The following is a 23,370-nucleotide window of genomic DNA, read 5'->3' on the forward strand; positions in this document are numbered from 1 at the left end:
GTTGGTCGAGAAGGCCTGGCTCTCAGTCTCCGCTCTAATTCATCCCAAAGGTGTTCTATCGGGTTCAGGTCAGGACTCTGTGCAGGCCAGTCAAGTTCATCCACACCAGACTCTGTCATCCACGTCTTTATGGACCTTGCTTTGTGCACTGGTGCACAGTCATGTTGGAAGAGGAAGGGGCCCGCTCCAAACTGTTCCCACAAGGTTGGGAGCATGGAATCGCCCAAAATGTTTTGGTAACCTGAAGCATTCAAAGTTCCTTTCACTGGAACTAAGGGAATTTATACACCTGGGGCCAGGCCAAGTGATTAGGACACCTGATTCTGATCATTTGAATGGGTGAGCGAATACTTTTGGTAATATAGTGTATGTGTTTGTTTTAACATTGTGTTTGGAGATCACTTCAGTTTCTCTGCTGGATTTCTGAGGTTTCGAGGATTTTTCTACAACCTGTGGCCCTCTTGTTGATGTTGTTGTGGCTTTAAGCTGCTGAGAGCTTCTAATGTATTCCACACAGCATCCGTGAGCCGCTGGGGGTTCGTTGCCTCACTCAAGGGCATCTCAGCAGAGGCTGTTAATGCTCCTGTTATCATCACAAACATAGATTTTTTTTTTTTTTTGCTGGCGGGTCAGTTTTGACTTCCTGTCTGTCAGTTACTGCTCCCATCATCTCTCCCTTTTGCATTTTCACAGCCCAAGAAGTTTAGATTGATTGTACCGAACATCTAATATTTCCTATCACTGGTACAGAATGATGTCGCTCTTTGTAGGAAACTCCCCAGGAAGTTAGAAGGAAATTACAGGCGCATGAAAAGAAGGTGTACAGTTTTATTTCTAAAGAGGAAGACTCAAAGTTTCTCTGCTCTACCAGGAATAACTGTTGCAGAAATACTGAATCATTTATTAATTTATGAAATCATCTTCATGCATTGCGTCAAAACATAGTCTGCAAACGACCCACCAAACATAGAGTACGTGAAATGAAAATTTAAAAATTCCCATAAATATACAGGAGGGCATGAACTCTGTATCAGAGAGGGAAATGCACTGATGTTATTAGAGTTGCTACTATGAAAGTGTCCCAGTAGGTCTTAAAAGGATAGTTCAACATTTTGGCAAATTTGTCTATTGCCATAATCCATAATAGTCATAGCAGTAGGTTCATTACCTTTAATCGTCAGTGCATGTTGTTTTTAGATCGGTGGGGCAGAGACGTGAGCTGCACGGTATTTTCCCCTTTCCCTCATCAAACTAAATACACAATCATACAACTCCAAAACACGTTGTGACCTGCACATTCACCACGCTATGAAATAATAACGTATAATTATGTAACATTACGACACATGACACAAATACTCTGAACTACTTGCGCTTTTGAAGTCACACTGTCGAGCAGCCGTATCTGGAATGTAGTTCCGGTTAAGCATTTGCCTCTAAAACAACTCTGTCTCGTAACGTTCCATTATTATCTCATAGCGTGGTGAATGTGCAGGTCACAACTTGTCAATGAGAGCATTTTGGAGTTGTTGGATTGTGTATTTGATGAGTTTGATGAGAGAAAGCCCGGAAATACAGCGTGCCGTGCAGAGCTCACGTCTCTGCCCCGCCGATCTAAAAACAGCTTGCACTGACAATTAAAGGTAATTTACCTACTCCTAAAACTATAGGGATTATGTTGATAGGCGAATTTGCCAAAATGTTGAACTATCCCTTTATCATTCATCGTGAATCAGCATGAAGAATACTATAGGACCCTGAATCTGAAGCAAGAACATGCAATTGAGCCATTATCACAGTGGATTCCTCTCTGTCCTCCTCCTGCAGTCGTATGAACCCACCTCAGTGCAGGAGGAGGTGAGCGTTTGGATCTAAGATAAAAACTTTAGATGTGTTTTCAATGAATAAAGTGGAGGTGTAATCTTTACATTTAAGCTTCATTGTCCTCCTGGGCAGCAGAGGGAGGGAGGGGTGTACGAAGGCCAGGGTTTACAGCTCAGTATATCTCTCCAGCACCGTGTTGTTCTTTATGGATTTGATTTATGTGAGTGTGAATTCTTCTATGTGTTGACCTTGGGTTGAAGTGCGTGTTAAGCACTTCTCAAGAGCAGTTTTCTTCCTCCTGATCAATTTCCTATGTGAAAACAAGGCCAGGTTTTTATTATGTGTGGAGTCAGAGACATGGCAGGAAAAAGACATACAGTAGATTTGACCAATCCAGGTCATTTTCTGTCACCATAGTGTACAGATGTCTCCTCAATGCTCCTCCATGTTCCCTCAGTACATCCCTTTCTCCCCTCCAAACCTCAGAGGAACACGACATAAACATAAAGATTTAAAGGCGTATTGTCCACATGGGATTTAGGGCACGTGTCCCCATTACTTTCCAAAATCCTACTTTGATGTCTTTACTTCTATGGTTTATAGTTTTTATAGTCTAACTGGGAACACGCTGATCATAATTTACTGTGATGAAAAGCACACAACTGTGTTTACTTGTGTTTGGCTTCTTCCGTCATGGTTTATTTTCCGTGGCCTTGGCGTCCAGCAGGGCTTCGTGTCAGAAGCCGTCCTCTGTGGTGGAGACAGCGAAGGTCTCAGGGAGTCGGCCTTCTCCACAAGTCTGGATGAAGCTGACAGAGTGGACAGGTCATTGCCTCCCACAGCAGCCAGGGTGGCTCACACAGCGTGGGGCAGGGCAGGTCAGGGCCAGCTGCAGCATCACCGTCTCAACACACAATACACAGACAGACTTTTTTTTGAAGATTTCAGTCAAATCTTTTGACAGATGCAGGAAAGGAAAGGAAAGGAAAGGAAAGGAAAGGAAAGGAAAGGAAAGGAGAGGAGAGGAGAGGAGAGGAGAAGAGAAGAAAGGAAAGGAAATTAGAAGAAAGGAAAGGAAAAGAGAAGAAAGGAAAGGAAAAGAGAAGAAAGGAAAGGAAAGGAAAGGAAAGGAAAGGAGAAGAGAAGAAAGGAAAGGAAAGGAAATTAGAAGAAAGGAAAAGAGAAGAAAGGAAAGGAAAGGAAAGGAAAGGAAAGGAGAAGATAAGAAAGGAAAGGAAAGGAAAGGAAAGGAGAAGAGATGAAAGGAAAGGAAATTAGAAGAAGGGAAAGGAGAAGAGAAGAAAGAAAAGGAAAGGAGAGTGAGTGATGTTGTGGTCTGTGCTGCAGCTGGAAGCTTTGATGGATTGTTGTTTTCATTGATTGTGAAAACTGAATGGAGAGAAGGAGAGAAGGGGAGATAGAGTGCAAGAGTCAGTGCTTCTTTCTCACTATCCCATACATTTTTCTTAATATTTCCTTCTTGCCCCCCCCCCCCTCTTTCTCTCCCACCCACCATTCTGCCCTTTTCTCTCTCTTTCCCCCCCTCCATCATCTCCACTCTTCCCTCCTCTCTCCATCCTGACTTCATGCTCCCACTGTCTCCTGTTTCCTATTTTCTCTCTCTCTGTGCTCCAAGGTCGAGTTAATGAATGACACAGTGTGTCATCAATTCCCCTTTCTGCCTTTACACCTGACACACACACACACACACACACACACACACACACACACACACACACACACACACACACACACACATACACACACACACACACACACACACACACACACACACACACTGTATACTGTGTTAGGATGAGTTAAGCAGCTCTGGTTTTCATTCTGAAGGCCTGTGAATTCTAGTTGTGTCTTTACTAATTGAACACCTCATCATTATGTTACTGAGCTGACACATTATTTATTAGAATACTGGAGGCAGGTGAATCAGAGAAGAAATGTCTTAATTATTCTGCATTTGTGTTTCAGTTGCATTCTGCATTTAGTTGCATTCCACTGTCTGTAAACAATTAAGAAATCCACACATCTGTTTAGATAAGTAGAAAATAATTCAACTGGTTTTAAATCAAATGTCAGCTATTAATACAACTGCTTACAAAGTACTTCAAAAGAAACTATCTATTAATTCTGATGTAAATTGTTTGGATGACAATGAAATGTAATTTTCCATTCTGGTGTGTATGATGAGACAGAATGAAGAATTACTATTTGTATGCATTTAAAAAATGTGTAGCATAAATTGAATCTAAACATTTTAATTCAACTTTAAAGTTAAAGCAGAAGTGAGTGATCCGGTCGTTTTGGCTAATGCTGCGTTCCAGGCAGGCTTTTGAAATCGTAAATTACAGCTTCAAGTCACAACTTACGACTTTGTAGCGTTTCAGGCAACCCACTCGTGTTTTTCTGACCTGTTTTACCGGTGAAAGTCACTATAACGGCCACTCGTAACTTCCGACCGGTGAACTCGTACCAGATCGAACTAGTACCACTTCACGGTCGGAAAAATACGAGTTTCCTTGAACGCACCATAACAGTCCTCGTCGCTACGTCACCACATTCACGGCGTTCCTTGGCTGCACACACAGCCCTGCATGCCGTTCTCTCTCCTCATTGGATAAAAACTGTAGGATACGATAAATGTTTTCTCTTCGGCTCAGAGCAGAGCAGAGGGACTGAGAGACCCGTGTTTCAGTCCAAACACTCTATGTAAGTGATTGCTGTCGGAAGATCTAACTATTTAAGACTTATATTAACACAAATATATCACTCACTTCTGCTTTAAGATGAAAACTAAAACTAAATTTTTTTAATCATATTCCTGCACATGCACTGACATCAACCTCAGAATGTTATGCCTGATCGGTGTATTATGATCCGTGGTTACATTTTGTGATATCTAGTGGTTGCTGTAATTGTGACAGGAGCGAAGGGAACAGTGTGTTGAGTCAGAGTCAGTTTATTTGCCATTTGCAGAAATTTGCGAGAGCTCAGCAGAACACTAAGGACAATAAGACAGTAGACAACATTGTTAAAACCTAGAATAAAACAAGGTAAATAAATACAATAGATAGAGACAGTAGAATAAAAGAGACAATTCGCCCCCATGGATAGGCCGACAATCACCTGAAGAGTACAGGAGTATGGAATACATACAAGGTGCCTAACACTGTATGACTAACAGGAGTATGATTTAACATACATAAAAATTAAAGGGATAGTTCACCCAAAATTCAAATTTCAAAAGAGTTTCAAAGAGTCCTCTGTTCCTTCTCTGAGTACGGGGGGGTCTGCGCAGCAGTATTTGTCCATATAATGGTTGTCAATGGATACCAACTTTCTTCCTCCAAAAAGACACACCAAAAAACATCCAAATACCTCCATACTGGTCGTCTGTAATGTCCCTCTTGTATTGAAGCCCCGACATGAGAAATCGTTCTGAAAAAAATTAAATAAGTCTATATTTTAAGCTTGTTTGTAGCGGAAGCTCCCAGTGTCTCAGTTCACTGCTCTTCCTGTGTCAGTGCAAATCTCGCGTGATTTGCACTGACCGGCGAAACAATTTCTCATGTTGGGGCTTCAATAATCACATAATGACTTAAATTTGAATTTTGGGTGAACTATCCCTTTAAGTGTGCGATTTAAAGTTGTTCAGACTGCCACAGCACCAGGGAAAAAACTGTTTACATGCTGAGAGGAAGAGCACTTAATGCACGATACTGAGAAACAAGTACAGCAGTGGCAGGGTGACCAGTAGGGTCATATACAATATTTAAAGGTCCAGTGTGTAAAAATTGACAAGGTTTATTGGCAAAATTGTTTGGTTCATAGCCTTATAATTATTCTATTATATAAACATATAGCAAGGGTCTTGCTTTAGAGAATGTCGCCATCTTGCGCCGCCATGTTTGTACGGCAGCACGAAGGGAAAAATGACTGTAAATTACTTACTGTAGAGGTCAATACCAGTGGTCTTGTGAGCAAGACAGGCAATTCTGTTCAGAGATTTCCAACAGTACAGTTAGATTCCCAAACAATGTAAAGATGTTATATAAGGAGGATTGTGATGGACATGACATTGGAGTTTGGTGTTTGATTCCCATGAGAAAGCAGCAGTCGTTGCTGTTTCCCTGGAAATTGAAAATGAAATTGATGTTACTGTGGGCGCTGACATCAACAAAAGAAACTCCCCGTGAGAAGAGTAAACTTGCTGTTTCATGAATTAAACTACACATCAGACAACATCTACTTTAGTTTTTGTTTTTACACTTTCTAATCTTCACTTCTCTGTCGTATTTCAGAGTCTCCCATTGGTCAGATGCGTCCGCCCCACGGCAGCGCCACGCCTCAGAAGAACAGCAACCTCCTGGTCATCATAGTGGTGTCCGTGGGCGCCGTCACCGTGGTGGTGGTCGTCATAGTCGCGCTCATCTGCACCCAGCGCTCCTCGGCCCAGCAGAGGAAGTAAGATATGGTGTTACTGTAGCTGACTGTTGATGACTTATGATGATAACCAAGAGCACTCAAAACAATAAAACACTTAATTTCACATTCAAAGCCAATGCACAAGAACAACAGACATGATTTGATTTGATTTGATTTGATTTGATTTTATGAAGATCCCCATTAGCTGCTACACCTGGTAAGCTACTCTTCCTAGGGTCCATTAAAAAGCCACATCAAATAATCAAACACACATGAAATGAAGCTAAACTTTCAAATAATATAAAAAGCTGCATGGTACCCAGAACAACAAAACGATAACAAAATCAATAGAACAATAACATAAACATACCAATCCCTTACAGAAAAACCACATGTGATTCACATGTGAAAGATTTTGCACATGAGAATCATGTTATTTGCACATGGGAAACATGTGGTTTTGGCCCAATTTTATGCAAATCACATATGAATTCCCATGTGAACCCATTTTCCACATGTGTAAAATTTTGCACATGTGAAAAATCAAAATAATCTATGCTGTCTGCCTGTCAAGGTATTGCCTTTTAAGACATTTTTTTTAAACAGTTAGAGAATCTATGCTTCTAGCATTATCAGGTAACTTGTTCCAAGAAGATATGGCTCTTCTGTGTATAAGACTGTTTTTGCATTGAGCACGATTTTGCAAGAGGTACAACAAATAAGCCCTTTGCAGCCTGTCTTGTGTGATGGTTATGGACATTGTGAATAAAACAGAAACACGTGGGCTTATTTAAGGCACAAACTTTGTGGAAAAAAACAAAGAATATTTCAAGACAGCCTATTATCCACAGTCAGCCACTGCAGCTTGGTGTGCATACCTTTGACATTGGCTGTGAAAGGGCAACCTAAGACCAGACGTGCAGCTCAGTTGAAGCTTGTGTATGTCTTTATTTGAAGCACAAGACCATACAATTGAGCAGTAGTCAAGGTGAGTAAGTACCGATGCCTGAGTTACAAGTTTCATAGTGTGATTATTCAAGTACTAGGAACATCTATTAATTAGTGAAACAGCTCTAGTGCACTCTGCAGGTGTGTAGCTGAGATACTTGTGTATGAAACACCAACACATCTGACAGTGTTGCAGTGTGATCCCATCACAGCACAGCCCTCGGCTCGAAAATGAAGTTCACTCTGGTTGTTCCAGTCAAATGAGTTTATAATCCAGTTCACGACATTTCAGATCTTTTTTGTTCTTAAATCCAGCTCTTGGTTTTTCAGCAGGCATTATTTTATAATCCTAGTTTCACTGGGAATGACTGTACTTTAACTTTTCTTTTCATCAGGTCTCAGACAGAATTATCCTCATCTCTCCGTTCAGCTGTTTTTTTTTATTTTATTTTTTCATATCTGTTCTATAAATGAGGAGGTAAATGCTCTTATGGCTGAAGCACAGATCCCAGTGTTCATGCCCTGCGAGGTATTTGAGCTGTTGCCCAGCAACGTGACTCTTAACGTCAGCCTACATGTGGTTCATTGTGATGTCTCTTAAATCCCCTTTAGAAACATATTTTTTTTTACAAATGGGCTTCAGAACTGAATGTTCAACTCAGTTTCACTGACTGATTGTTCTCCTCATTTTATAAAGTTGTCTATCACAACTGTGCGGATTGTTTTCATGGCTGTATTTTGTATTTTGTTTGTTCATTATAAAGCATTTTTTAACTTTGTTTTGAAAAGTGCTATATAAAAAACTTGTATTGTATTATTACTGTTATTATTATTATTAGTAGTAGTCGTAGTCGTAGTATTCTAGCTGTTATTCTAGCGGTGTGTTATCCTGTGTGCAGGAAGAGAGCCAGCCACAGCGCCAGTAAGAGGAAGGGCAGCCAGAAGGACCTGCGCCCCCCAGACCTGTGGATCCACCACGAGGAGATGGAGATGAAGAACATGGAGAAGGCTCCCAGCGTGGCTCCGTCCGGACACGACTCGCCCATCCAGTCCTGCCAGGACCTGCCCCAGGTGGCACACAGCCAATCAGACAGTCAGATCGGCAGCAAGAGCAGCCACTCAGGTACAGGATGGATTTCCATTCACTCCTACTTCTAATTACTGATTATTAAAAATCATCCACATTCATAATTATATATTATAGTCTTTTTAAACAGTTTTTGTGATTTTTTAAATCATATATTAAGGCTGGCAATCTTCCCCCTAAGATTGAGGTTAAATATTCAAATTATATACACATTTTTAATGTGTTTTTTTTTTTTTTGGGGGGGGGGGTCATTACACCTATACCAGCTTATTATTACGTCCCGCGTCCACTAGAGGGCATTCCAACCAAATCTGTTATGTAACATTTGCAACACACTTAAAGGGATAGTTCACCCAAAATTCAAATTTCACTCATTATCTACTCACCCTCATGTCGACTAAGGGTTGGAAGAAGTTTCAGAGTCCTCCGTGGCTTCTCTGAGTTACGGGGGGGTCCGTGCAGCACTGCATGTCCATATAGTGGTTGTGAATGGGGCTCACTTTTCTTCGTCCAAAAAGACACACCAAAAAACATCCAAATACCTCCATGCTGCTCGTATGTAATGTCCGTCTTGTATTGAAGCCCCGACATGAGAAATTGTTCCGAAAAAAATTAAATAAGTCTATGTTTTAAGCTTGTTTGTAGCGGAAGCTCACAGTGTCTCAGTTCCTGCTTTGCCTGTGTCTGTGCAAATCTCACGTGATTTGCATTGACACCCAGTTCACGGCTCTGCAAATCACGCGAGATTCCGGCAGAGCAACACTGGGAGCTTCCGCTACAAACAAGCTTAAAACATAGACTTATTTAATTTTTTTCGGAACAATTTCTCATGTTGGGGCTTCAATACAAGAGGGACATTAGAGACGAGCAGCATGGAGGTATTTGGATGTTTTTTGGCATGTCTTTTTGGACGAAGAAAAGTGAGCTCCGTTCGCAACTGTCATATGGACATACACTGCTACGCCGAGACCCCCTGTAACTCAGAGAAGCCACGGAGGACTCTGAAACTTCTCCCAGCCCTTAGTCGACATGAGGGTGAGTAGATAATGAGTGAAATTTCAATTTTGGGTGAACTATCCCTTTAAGTTTACCAACTCAATATAAAACTTCAAGAAGGGAAATTGAAATATTATAAGAAGTGGTGCAATGGATCACAGTTGATCGGTTTTGATCACTCTCCACAGATCAGCATGCAAGTGGTCTGCGGATTAATCGATTTAAAAAAAAAAAGGTGTTTATGTAGTGTGGGATCATGTATGCGCACCGCCCCAGGCGAATAAACGGACAATTAAAAAAACTCTGCTCGTATATTCGTTGCGGAAGGCGAATAGCAAAGTTTGATCTGACAGCCCTATCATATACGTATATCATATTATATCATGTACAACATAGTTCTTTCCACTAGAAAAGGGTTAGCTAAGCTCTTGTATGAACTAGCTGTCAGCTATGAAAAGCTTAGCCGTGTGTGAGTGCTGGAGTGTGTTGTTGTTGCAGGAGCTGACGGTGATGAAGCCTCCAGCAGCATCTCCACTCTGGAGCGCTCAATGGCTGCCAGGAGGGGCACACGGGGCAAAATGATGATTCCTATGGACTCGCAACCAAGCAACACACGTGAGTAACACAACGCTGTGTGTGTGTTCAGACTGCAGAGGTCCTCAAACTGACTTTACTTTACTCCCACGCACACGGTGAGTCATTATGACACAGTGGCTGACATTAACTTATATTTTATTTCTCTTTGTTTCATTTTGAATCAATCACAACCCATGGCTGCCTTTGATCAAAAAACACAAGTAGGGAATGAATCAGTTGTATAACTTTCTCCACTGGTCACAACAAGTCGTCTGATGCATAATTGCATAGTTTTGTTTTGTACACTTCAGGCACAGCGTGTAGGAATGTGATATTATGTGTTAATTAGCTTTGGTGGTGGTGGAAACACAAGTGGACAATTTAAACGAGTTGCCTGGCAAACAGAAGAGTGGTTGCAATCAGAAGAAAAAGAAAGGTGGAACAGAGAAGGAGAGAATAAAAGAGAGCGAGAGACACACTGACTTAAGTATATCTATTTTTTGCATCTGTACTTGAAGTAATAAGTAAAATATTGTACTTCTGACTCCTCTACATTTCCTTGGAGGACTCTTACTTTGAAACTTTTAGTCTGATGAGTGAACTTTTCTTTTATTGTGAAAACCTGATAGATCAGACTCTGAAATACAATCACAGCCAACTCCCTCACCGTCAGTCTGAAGCTGCCATTTAACGACACTATGTTAATGATGAAGATGAGGCATCATCAGGAGATTCTTCACCTCTCCTCTTCTCTTTCTGTCTCTGGGAGCGATGATGATGGTAAAAGTCTAAGAGGCACAATTGAGACAACAGACACACAAACCCTACTGTACATAGCACATGTTGTATGTTAGCTCAGACTGAGGAGAGACGGTGAAACCAGCCAGGTTCTCTTCCTCCTCAGTGAACATTTCACTGTGCAACAACCTGGACAAACTTGAGCCACTGGTGCAGAAGGACAGTGACTCCGTGTGGATCGATACTTGATGCTGCAGCTGGCACAACTCCAACTCAGTTAAACAATCTGTTCACAAGTCAACAGTGTCTGGTGTAACCCTGTGGTTCTCCTCACCAGGACATTTTTTTCCATAGTCTGAACCTTTCTGCTTCAGTCACTCAGCTTGGTTTTACATCCCACCACAGGCTAACATACAGGAGGCACCGCAGGCCGACACAGACTCCTCACTCATTGTGCTTGGTGCCTACTAGGGCTGGGCCATATATCAGATTTTTAAAATATATCCATATATTTTTAAATGCGACAATATTATTTATCTTGATATAGTTCCCACACTAGAAAACTTGTTCTACCTTTCTTGTCCCACCAAATCGCGACTTTTACATACCGCCGCCTGCCACTCATGAGTTCACAGTATTGACAGAGTGCAGTGCAGTGCAGTGCAGTGCAGTGCAGGCTTCGGGGGCGGAATCGCACATGCAAGTGTCTTTCAGAATAAAATCCCAGTAGTCTTAGAAAATTACAAAATAAATGTTTTTCTTCAATTACCATTAGTTTTGAGATTGTTTGTATCCAGCATCGAAATCACAATCAAAATTTGATTAATCGTCTAGCCTTAGAACTTTTGGTAACACTTTACTTGAAGGTATCGTCATAAGACTGACATGACACAGTCATGAACGTGTCATAAACATTATGTCAATGTCATAACATGGTCATTAAGTGTCATTCGGTTAACCCTAACCCTAAACCTAACCCTACAAAAACCAAATGACCCTAAATGACAACGTTATGACATTGACATAATGTTTATGACACGTTCATGACTGTGTCATGTCAGTCTTATGACAATACCTTCAAGTAAAGTGTTACTGAACTTTTTTTAGGGTTTGCCTCAGAAAAAAAAAAGCTTTTATGGCCACTATGCTATAACACTTTGTGCGAAACTCTAATTGGATATATAGATATGGATATATATCATATACTGCCATTAAGATAAAAAATATCAGGGTTTCCCGCAGCGCTTTCCTGTTAACCCCTGACAACCAAACCACTCTGGTGGACAAGTTGTGACCTGCACATTCACCACACTATGAGATAATAACAGAACATTACAAAGTTGCTTTTGAAGCAAATGATGCATAGCTTGAACTACATTCCAGACACGGCTGCTGGGTGGAGTGATTTCAAAAGTGCAAGTAGTTCAGAGTATTTGCTTCATGTGTCGTAATGTTACATAATTATACATGATTATTTCATACTGTGGTGAATGTGCAGGTCACAACTTATCCACGAGAGTGTATTGTAGTTGTTGGATTGTGTATTTGATGAGTTTGATGAGGGACAGGGGACCTGTACCATTCACCTCCATTCTGTTCACTGAGCAGCTCATGTCTCTGCCCCGCTGATCTCAAAACAACATGCACCGATAATTAAAGGTAATGAACCTACTGCTGTTACTATAGGGATTATGGCAATAGGTGAATTTGGACACTTTGGATCAGCAGAGCTTATCCCACCACCCCTCCAGGCTGCACTGGGCCGCTCTGACCGTGTGGTGCTCCACCTGAAACTCAGCTGGTGTAAACCTGTAGACAGAACACCAAGGCAGTGGAGTTAGTGAGGACATAGGAGACCTTCAGGTGTTCTTGGACTGTACTGAATGGGGTGAGCTCAGGACCTGGACTGACAGTCTGGATGAGTTCATCATACATCAGCTTGTGCAAGGACTCCTGCAGCCCATCAGTCACCTAGGCGACCTTCCATCCGCCCAAATCTGAAATGAATGGCTGGATGAGCATGTTCAATTTGCAGAGTATCACCCTGTTACCTTGGTAATTGTCTGATACAGGGTAACATAGACTATAAGGCAATGTACAATGAATTAAACAATAGATGGTTATTGTTTTTTAGTTATCCTGGTTTCTCTCAGTCTCCTGCTCCAGTCTGGACCTGGTCTGATTTTACTAGACGTTATATCACTTCCAGCACTTTGATGACATATTTTGTAAATACAACAAAGTGGACAAATATATGAGACAGATGCATTATTCTACTTTCACATGCATGACGACTACAGGAAACCAAAAGCATGAGCTTCTATCTGAGAGGACGACAAGTGATCCTTTTTACATTTGGCTTTAGTTTTTAAAATATTCTAAAACAAGATAACAACAGATAATGTAGCAAATGAACATGTTGATATATGTTCCACTGTGCTCCCTCTAGAGGCCTGAAGCGCCTCTGTTGTATAGTATTTTGTGTGTGTGTGTTTTGCTTCCTTTTGGAATCTGGAGCTTGTTTTATTCTGCTTGCAGCACATTTGTTCTTGTCGGTTTCTATAAAAAAGAGCCCGATGACTAAATGTCGACTTCAAACAAAAAAGATGAGCTGGACTAAACATGACAGATATTATCATGGACTTTTAATCTGATGTCTGAGGCTGATTCTAAAAAAGAAAAACAGCTGACAAAATGAAAAGGCTGAAGTTGTAGGAGTCTGAACATGAATCATGTCAGAGACCAAACTTCCAAACACACTGTAACCGAGGGACACACACACACACACACACACACACACACACACACACACACACACACACACACACACACACACACACACACACACACACACACACACACACACACACACACACAGATGATCCAATTGAAAAGGAGTTTTATTGATGTAGGTTCCTAATTAATGAAGCCATTAGCCTGCTGCTCTAATCCCTCCACATCCACGTCAACGGCAAAAAAAACTCCACATGATCCTCTTGTTCTGTTTCAATTTACTTCAAAAAATAAAGCAATGATACAATAATAATCCAGTATGAGAAAAATAAAAAAGGAGACTAAAAGAGAGCAGCAGCAGCAAGGGACACGTTGCTCCTCCAGTTTTTTGAGTACCCTGAGGAGATAAAGTCAGAAAACGGAAGAGTGCAGTTCAGGCATAGAGTCCAGAGAGAATACCCAGAGACTTTATATGCTGACCGCTTTAATAACACTGGTGTTATTACCAATCTCCTGTTTTACACCGAGCATATCATTGCATGGCATACAGCCATATCAAAGCACTACGGCTTCTACGTCAAGAGAGGAATCTGCAAGGGAAGACAAATTCAGATCTTTGAAGATGAAGATAAGTGCCAAGAGAGAAGGGTATTGACCATCAACTTTTACCAAAATGGCACAGTCATGGTGCAAGGCAATGAAGCTGCCCTTGGTTCCTTTGTAGAGAGCTTCCCTACCCTGAAGAAAACAGCTGCAGCTAAAAAGAACACAGGAAGCACACCGAGTTCTCCCACCACCACACGCACTACTACAGTGAACAGCCAGGTCCATGGCACTGCTCAAAGCCCCCCCATGCCTGACCACAACAACCAGCATCCAGACCAGCACACCATCAGCCTCCTGAGAGACAGACTGGCTCTACTAGAGGTAGAGATGACCGAGCTGAGAGAACAGCTCCCTACCAGCACCACACCACAGCCTGACCTTCAGGAACAACTCAACCAATATAAGCACCAGATGGAGACTACTACACAAGAGCTGAGGGAACAGATCTCCACCTTGCAGAAGGACAAACAGACCCTCGCCACAGAGCTGGGGGAAACAAAAGACACCATGAGAAGAGAAATAGCGCAGATGAGAGACGAGATGACAAGGGAACTATCAGCCATCATGGTAGAGCTACAGTACAGAACACAGACTGTAGAAATACCTATAGAACAGCCACAACCTCTCACGCCTCCCAGCCCTCCAATCACTGAGCCCCCACCACTCAGTGAGGATGCTGCAGAGGAAAGACCCCCAGCCCCCTGCCAGCCCTCCCCATCCAGCACCTCACAACGACAGCCCCTCACACTGAAAAAAGACACAGAGGTTGCTATTCTTATTGACTCGAACGGCAAATTCATCCAGGAACAAAAGCTCTTCCCCAATATGAAAGTGTCAAAGATCTGGTGCCCCACAACTGAGGCTGCGCTCCAAATCCTTTCCCACCCTGAATTTGGCACACCAGGCCATATTCTGATCCACACCGGCACCAACAACCTGCGCGAGGAGCAGGAAAATGTTGGTAGATTGGTCACCAAGGTAGCAGAGGAAGCAGCCGCATCCTTCCCGAACTCACGGATCACCATCTCTACCCTGCTACCCCGCAGAGACTTTCACCCCAAGACCATCCACAGGGTGAACACTGACATCACCAGAGGCTGTGCCTCGCTCCCTAATGTACATGTTGCACATCATCCAACCATAACTCCTGAGCAACTGTTTGACCACTCCCACTTAAAAAAGCAGGCAGTGGGCATATTTACAAAATCACTTAAGGATGTGGCACTGGGCCGTCAAAGCCTCCATCTCACACCAGCCAGAGGACCACCCAGAGGAAATACCAGGGAACATCACTATGAACCAGACCCCGTCAGGAGCCAAAGACCTCCCAGACATCTACCCAGACCCAGCGCACCCCACAGACCCCCACCACAATACCACCACCTCCTGCAGCAAAGTCAGATAGGCCCTGACTCAGGCTACTACCCCACACCAAACCAGAGAGTCTACCAGAACCAGGAGCCTGGTCCCCGGCCCCGACCCGACCCTGTCCCACAGCCACAGCAGACAGAGTCACAAGCCCCACGCAGCTACACAGAGGCCCTCCAAGGACGAGTGGACCAAGAAGGGATGCATGAGATCAAACAACTCCTTCAGTATATCTGCACAAAACTGAACTAGTATTGTAATGACACACACACACACACACACACACACACACGGTCAAGAATATCTATCAATTAATTAATTTATTGATTTTATATGACTTTATTTATTTATTGACATATTCGTTTATTTATTGATATACTATCTATTGATATGTTGGTTGATCAATTTTATATCAATTTATTTATTTATTGATATTAGTTTATTTATTGATGTACTATTTATTGATATATTAGATAATTAATCAATTTGATATCTTTGAAAGAATACTTTTAAGAATACTTTTAACTATAGATACATGTCCATTTTTATACAGTTCAATGTTTGTAGCTCTCTTGACAGTCCAATTGTTTTCACTTGTTTTCTATCCTATCTATCGCTGTCTTGTATGAAATCCCTTTCAATATGCATGTGGAATATACAGGGCCTAAAATCTTCAACCTTCGGGCTGAAGAGTTTGGCGCCAGAATTGAAAGCAAACCTTACAGATATTGATATAATCATTCTACAGGAAACATGGTGTAAAGCTGACACTATTACCCACTGTCCCAGCAATTATAGAGAAATTATAGTACCATCTCAGAAACACAGCAACACAAACAGAGGTAGGGAATCCGGAGGATTAATCATTTGGTATAAATCTGATCTACATATTCAAATTGATCCCATAAAAATGGGCAAATACTACATATGGTTAAAACTAAAGAAAGAGCTCTTATTAACAGATAGAGAATTATTCATGTGTGCAATATATATCCCTCCCTCCGAATCCCCCTACTTCTCAGAAGACACCTTCCACAACCTAGAGACAGAGATAAGCCATTTCCAGGCCCAGGGAAATGTGCTCATCTGTGGAGACACAAATGCACGCACAGGAACACTCGCTGACCTCACAGATCCACAAGGAGACAAATACATCACAAATGGAAATATCTTTAACACTTTCACTCTGCCCCACAGGAACAATAGTGACCAGGTCATCAACAAGAGCGGAAGAGAGCTGGTGCAGCTCTGCCAGAGCCTCAGTCTGTACTTTGTCAACGGTAGGGTACGGGGGGACAGCCTGGGTAGATTCACCTACTGCTCACCTCTTGGCCACAGTACTGTAGACTACATGATCACAGACCTTGAACCTTCCTCTCTCAGCTCATTCACTGTTAAACCACTAACCCCTCTGTCTGATCACAGCCAAATTACCCTGTTTATTAAAAGATCAGACATTGAAAGGGTAAACACAGAACCCAATAAGCTGTACAACATCAGAAACTCATACAGATGGGACCAAAACAGTACAGAACAATACCAAAGGGCAATTGACACCCCAAAAATCCAAACACTTTTAAATAATTTTTTGGATTGTACTTACGCTTGCAATAAAGAACACCTCAATCTAGCAGTGGACAATATTAACAATATATTCAGACAAACAGCAAAAGAAGCACAACTAAAATTGACCAAGAACAAACCAAAATCAATAACGAATAAAAACTGGTTTGATACAGATTGTAAAATGATTAGGAAAAATCTTAGAACGCTATCAAACCAAAAACACAGAGACCCCCACGATGCTGACTTACGCACTCTATACTGTGAAACCCTAAAACTCTACAAACGTACACTCAGACTCAAAAAACAGCAATATAACAAACAGCAACTGACAATAATTGAAGAGGCAATCAACACAAACAACTTTTGGCAACACTGGAAAAACCTAAACAAACCTCAACATCAAGAATTGGCCATACAAAACAGTGATGTATGGACCACTCATTTTAAAACACTGTATCACACTGTTCAAATTAATGCAAACACAGAACAATCTCAAATTCACGAGACGCTAACTAAATTAGAACTAGCTATAAAAAATTATCAGAATCCATTAGACTCACCCATTACTGAGCAGGAACTCCTAAAGAAACTGCAGACCCTCAAATCTAAAAAAGCTTGTGGGCCTGATGGCATCCTGAATGAGATGCTAAAACACATGGACAAAAAATTCCAACTGACCATATTAAAACTGTTCAATTTGGTTCTGAGTGTAGGTTTTTTTCCTGAGATCTGGAATCTCGGACTTATAACCCCAATATATAAACATGGAGATAAATTTGACCCTAATAATTACCGAGGCATCTGTGTGAACAGTAATCTGGGGAAGGTTTTCTGTAATATTATGAACACCAGACTTATGAACTTCCTTACCAAACACAATGTCTTGAACAAAAGTCAAATTGGATTTATACCAAAACAACGAACAACCGATCATATTTATACCCTACATACCCTAATTGATAAACATGTAAACCAAAATAAAACCAAAATGTATGCCTGTTTTATTGACTTCCAAAAAGCTTTTGATTCTATTTGGCATGTTGGATTGTTGTATAAAATGCTTGAGAGTGGCATAGGGGGTAAAACATATGATATCATTAAATCAATGTATTCTGGCAATATGTGCAGTGTAAAAATTGGTAACATGAGGACAGAATATTTTACCCAAGGTCGAGGCGTCCGTCAGGGCTGCAACCTCAGCCCTGCACTCTTCAATATCTATATTAATGAATTGGCAACCACCCTAGAAAAGTCCTCTGTACCTGGTGTAAGTCTCCACAATCAGGAGATAAAATGTCTTCTCTTTGCAGATGACCTGGTTCTGCTGTCCCCGACAGCACAGGGTCTACAGCAGAGCCTGGATCTGTTAGAGCATTACTGTCAGACCTGGGCCCTGACAGTAAACCTCAAAAAGACAAAAGCAATGATATTTCAAAAAAGATACAGATCCCAGGATATTCTACATAAATTCTCAATTGGCACACAACAGGTAGAATACTGCACACACTACACCTATTTAGGAATAAAAATAAGTTATACTGGAAATTTGAATGAGGCAGTTCATGAGCTGAGAGAGAAAGCACGTCGGGCTTTCTATGCCATAAAGAAAAATATACAAACCGAAATACCAACACGAATCTGGCTAAAATTAATTGAATGTGTTATTGAACCGATTGCACTCTATGGCAGTGAGGTGTGGGGTCCACTTACAAAACACAACTTTACTCAGTGGGATAAACACCCCATTGAGACCCTGCATGCAGAGCTGTGTAAAATCCTTCTGCATGTCCAGAGGAAGGCGACAAACAATGCATGCAGGGCAGAATTAGGCAAATACCCACTAATAATAAAAATTCAAAAAAGAGCAATTAACTTTTGGACACATCTAAAACTAAGTGACCCCCTCTCGTATCATTTCCAAGCCCTGCAATGCCAAGACATGAGCAGTAGAAACCCCCTTACCCAACTGGTCCTGAGGCTGAGATCACAAACCTGCCCCACTGGCTCAGCCCAGGAACACAACACCTCACCAATCAGACCCAACCAGATTACTAAACAGCTAAAACAAGACTACATCACCTACTGGCAAACACAAACAAAAACACAGAGCAAAATGCAGTGCTATTTGGCCCTAAATCGACAGTACACCACAGCAGATTATTTGAGCATGGTGACTGATCAGCAACTAAAACGAACCCTGACAAAGTACAGACTGAGTGAACACAGCCTTGCTATTGAAACAGGGAGGCACAGGAAAACCTGGCTCCCTGCAGAGCAGAGGCTGTGCTGTCACTGCAGCCTTAACCAACCAGAAACAGAACTACACTTCCTCACCAAATGTGAAAAATATATAAATATTAGAGAAACATATTTCCTAAAATTTGAATCTATAACAAAAGGTTTTTTAAAACTATCAGATGAAGAAAAACTTCCCATCCTGCTAGGGGAAGAACCAAAGAATAATAAACTAGCAGCAGTCTATGTCTCTGCCTGTCATAGACTGAGGGACAGGAAGAGACACTCGTCAGCTGACACAAATGTTGTTGTTTGATGTTTTGTTTATTGTACTTACAATGATTATACGTCTTTCTTCAGTAATGACAACACTATACTGTAAATGTTGTTTTCCTTAATTGTCATGATTATTATTATTTTTCTTTAATTCCAAACGCTTGCTTTGGCAATATATACAATGTATGTCATGCCAATAAAGCCAATTGAATTGAATTGAATTGAATTGAATTGAGAGAGAAAGACATAGACAGAGGTAAAAAAAAAAAAAAAAAAAAATCCTTAAGCAATAAAGGCAATTAAATATGCACCTATCAGAAAACAACAACATAGTCTCAAATATTACAAAAGGAATATACAGTATAGCACACACACTTCACAGTGAAATGAATTAAACTATTAACTTATTAATATGAACTGTCAACATGTTAGTTTAAATAATGTAAATAATTCATCATAATCATAATTAACATGAAACACCTTTTAATGTGTAAACTTAAATCACTATCTGAATATTAAACAACTTAAAGGAGATTAAGGTCATTTTCTAAATGACGCTCTACATCTCTAAAGGCGGGCTTACACTGCAAGACTATTCGTCTGTTCACATCTCAAACTGCACGAGCGTCCCTCTTCAGTCCTACGTCTCAGATCAGTCTCAGACTCCCACTAATTGCACGTCGTTCTACGATTGCGCTCCACCACGATTACCCTGCGATGCCGCTGAGATTTGTGCTGCTCTATAATTGCTCGATTGTAAACATCAAATTGATATTAGTTCCTGATGTTGGTTCCTATAGCAGAGTCCATGGTGGAAGATCAGACCGACAAACACACAGACAGACAGCGCGCATCACCTCCAAGGCCGGTGCTGCAGAGAGAGAGAGAGAGAGAGAGAGAGAGAGAGAGAGAGAGAGAGAGGACGGCGCTACTCTCTCCAGCCAGCTGACGTGTAGTTCACCTGCAGCTGTCAGAGGAGGCTCACTAGTTCTCTCTAGCCTGCACTTTAAAAGTTCAGCTGATCAGGTCAGCTGAGCTGATCAGAGCACAGTGGACGTGGCTGCTGGTGTGTAGGCTCGCTATACTGTAACGGCAAGAAAAAATAATAATGGTCCTCAATCGCTGATTGTCTGATAGTGTGTGTGTATTTGTCGGGCTGATCTTCCACCACGGACTGCGCTGCATTACTGATCATCACCCGGTCACCCTGTCTGTCACAGCTGTGGTCTAACTTCAGCTTCTCACTCCCCTGTCCCTCCTCTCTCTGTCTGCCCGTTTTAACTCCATCTGACGAAGTTCAGCATCACATTCAGGTCTATAAAGGCTCTGTGCTCTGTGCTAAAACAATCTGTCGTGGTAAAAACTTGTCGTATGTGCAGAATCGTGACGTAGGACCCCATCCATTGTCCGTCACGACGAGAAATTTTCTGGCATGTCAGAAATTAATCGGGAGGTCGGCGACTCGTCTTTAGGACGTCGGGACGTGACGCAGAGCCTCACTAACCATACGTCCCGATTATGCTCACGACCCCGCGATCCCTCTAAGATTATGCAAATTAGGCTGCGACTCGTCTGGGACGAGAAAATCGTGGCAAAATCGTGCAGTGTAAGCCCGCCTTAAGTCCCTGAGTGCGACCATAGGAAAAGACCTGAGAAAAATGTGTGCATCCAGGACCTAGCTCTGCTCCTGCTAGCTGAGCTACACTGCAGTTAAACAGCTGGGCAGAACTTTAAAACCATGACTCTGGCTTCTATTATGCTCAAAATATCACTACACATGCTTTGCAACATCCACCAGTTCCTTACCACACAACACTGACTGTGTATAAACTCTGTTAATATGAGAGAACAGTGCTACATGTGTGTTTCTGTCACGTAGCTCTGTTCATGCTGCTTCCTTGGTAGACCTGACTAGTCGACTGTCGAGCTCAGGACTGTTTCCATATCAATGATTAACAGAGTTATACCCTTAGCCTGAGTTAGTCAGAGCACCTTCTCAGCTCCTTCACACACTCCTCCTGTCATTTCCATCACACACACTTTGAACACATCTCACCCCTGTCAGCTCTGCTCGTCCCCACAGACTCCCTCAGACTGTCAGATCTCCTCCTGGTGTATTGCTGTATTTACAGCAGCAGCTCAGTCACACTTCACACATGTATTTCTCCAACCCCCCCCCCCCCCCCCCCCCATGCTGACACACAGTTGTGTCTGTCTGTAAACACACGCACCAGTCTGTGTAAACCTGCTTTCATTTGCCAAAAGACTGATGTGCAACACCTGCAGTCCCACTGACACCACATGACATCACTGAGCCAGTTCTGTATGAAGCAGATTATCTCATTACTGCCTCTCCTTCTGACGCTCCATGGTGTTTGTGTTTGTGTGTGAGTGTGTGTGTTCACTTTTTTTCTAAATATTTCTCCTCCGCTCTGGTTTCTGCTATTTATTGTTGTAACAAGCAGAATCTCACTTTTTCTGCCATGTGACATTTAGTCCTGTTTAGTGTGACAGTCACAACTGATCCACTAATCACTTTTTCTGTCAAAATTCGAGTTGTGTTTATATTGCAATAAGTACAAAAACATAACCCATAATTATCCTGAGCTTCACTATAAATTCATATACTGCTACTTTTTCCAATAGTAAATCATTTTATGTGCATTTCATTCTGCAAAACACGTAATTTTTATTATTATATAAGATTTGACCTTATTTATTGAGTCAACTTTTTATATTGTTACAGATTCTTATCGATTTATTCTTATTGAGCTCTTTAATATAGTCGGCTTCATACTGAGTTTGTTCGGGCATTGTCGTCATCCATTCCAGTATTTTCCCTTGTGTCTGGTGCATGAGGGACCTGTGGACTCAGTAGCTGCTCCAGGATCTCAGCCTGTTGAGCTCCAGCCTCACCTCCTCTGCTGGTAAACACAGGAGACTGGAGGGTGTTACCGCTGCAGGGCCAGATTCCTTTTTTAGAGGATGTAGCTAAAGATCCATGCTGGGCTGTTTGGAAAGCATCGTACAGTGCTAGCTGGTAATACAGGATCCATACAGTTAATGTAGTCTGTGGTGCATTCAACTGTAGGGTCAAGGTCAGTGTTCTGGCTGGAGTTTTCCTTATACTCCAGCAGCACTGTGCAGTCAGAACACTCCTGTAGAGACTCATTGGCTGCTGGAGGAGGCAGTGGTGTGGTTTTCAGCCTGGGGCCTTTCTGTGTGGAGTAGCATGTTCTCCCTGTCCCTGCTTTGGTTCTCCAAGGCAAGGCAAGGCAAGGCAAGGCAAGGCAAGGCAAGGCAACTTTATTTATATAGCGCATTTCATACCAAGGCAACTCAATGTGCTTTACATAAAGACAAAACATTAAAAAAAGAAGCATAAAACAGAATAAAAACTAACAAAACACTAAAAACAGAGTTAAAAGCAAGAGCAAATAAAAGTAAAATAAAAGAAAATGGATAAAGTTTAAAGTTATTAAAAGAGCTCAGCTATAAGCACGTGAAAAGAGAAATGTTTTTAACCTGGATTTAAAAGTGCTGACAGTTGGGGCTGATCTCAGTTCTGCTGGTAGTTTGTTCCAGTTGTTGCAGCATAACAGCTAAATGCTGCTTCACCATGTCTGGTCTGAACTCTGAGCTCCACTATCTGACCTGAGTCAGTAGATCTCAGAGCTCTACTGGGTTTATACTCTACTAACATGTCATTCATGTATTCTGGACCAAAACCATTCAGTGAACCCCACTCTCGCCCTATAGCCTACGTATGAGTTCAGATTTAGTATGCGGTAGACGATGGACGGATGGATGGATGGATGGATGGATGGATGGATGGATGGATGGATGGATGGATGGATGGATGGATGGATGTCCAGTTGCTGAATGATTGCAGTCTGCCTCAGTACAGGGTTTATAGTCAGGCTGCACAGTCAGATTATGATCTGAACTGCAGCTGGTTGTAGAGCTGCAGCAGTGAA

At 41.8% G+C, this 23,370-nt stretch overlaps 1 protein-coding gene across 1 annotated transcript in view; it reads left to right on the forward strand.

The window, feature by feature from the left end:
* Positions 1-23,370, forward strand: part of dcc (DCC netrin 1 receptor) — a gene marked incomplete at both ends in the record, with an annotated part of 386,320 nt that overhangs the window by 299,786 nt on the left and 63,164 nt on the right. Inside the window, 3 exons of the mRNA XM_083983745.1 lie at positions 6,141-6,303; positions 8,112-8,335; positions 9,794-9,910. Coding sequence (XP_083839871.1) covers positions 6,141-6,303; positions 8,112-8,335; positions 9,794-9,910 — 504 coding nt within the window. The remainder of the gene's footprint in view (positions 1-6,140; positions 6,304-8,111; positions 8,336-9,793; positions 9,911-23,370) is intronic.

Source organism: Trachurus trachurus (assembly GCF_905171665.1).
Source record: "Trachurus trachurus genome assembly, chromosome: 12".
NCBI classification, from domain to species: domain Eukaryota; kingdom Metazoa; phylum Chordata; class Actinopteri; order Carangiformes; family Carangidae; genus Trachurus; species Trachurus trachurus.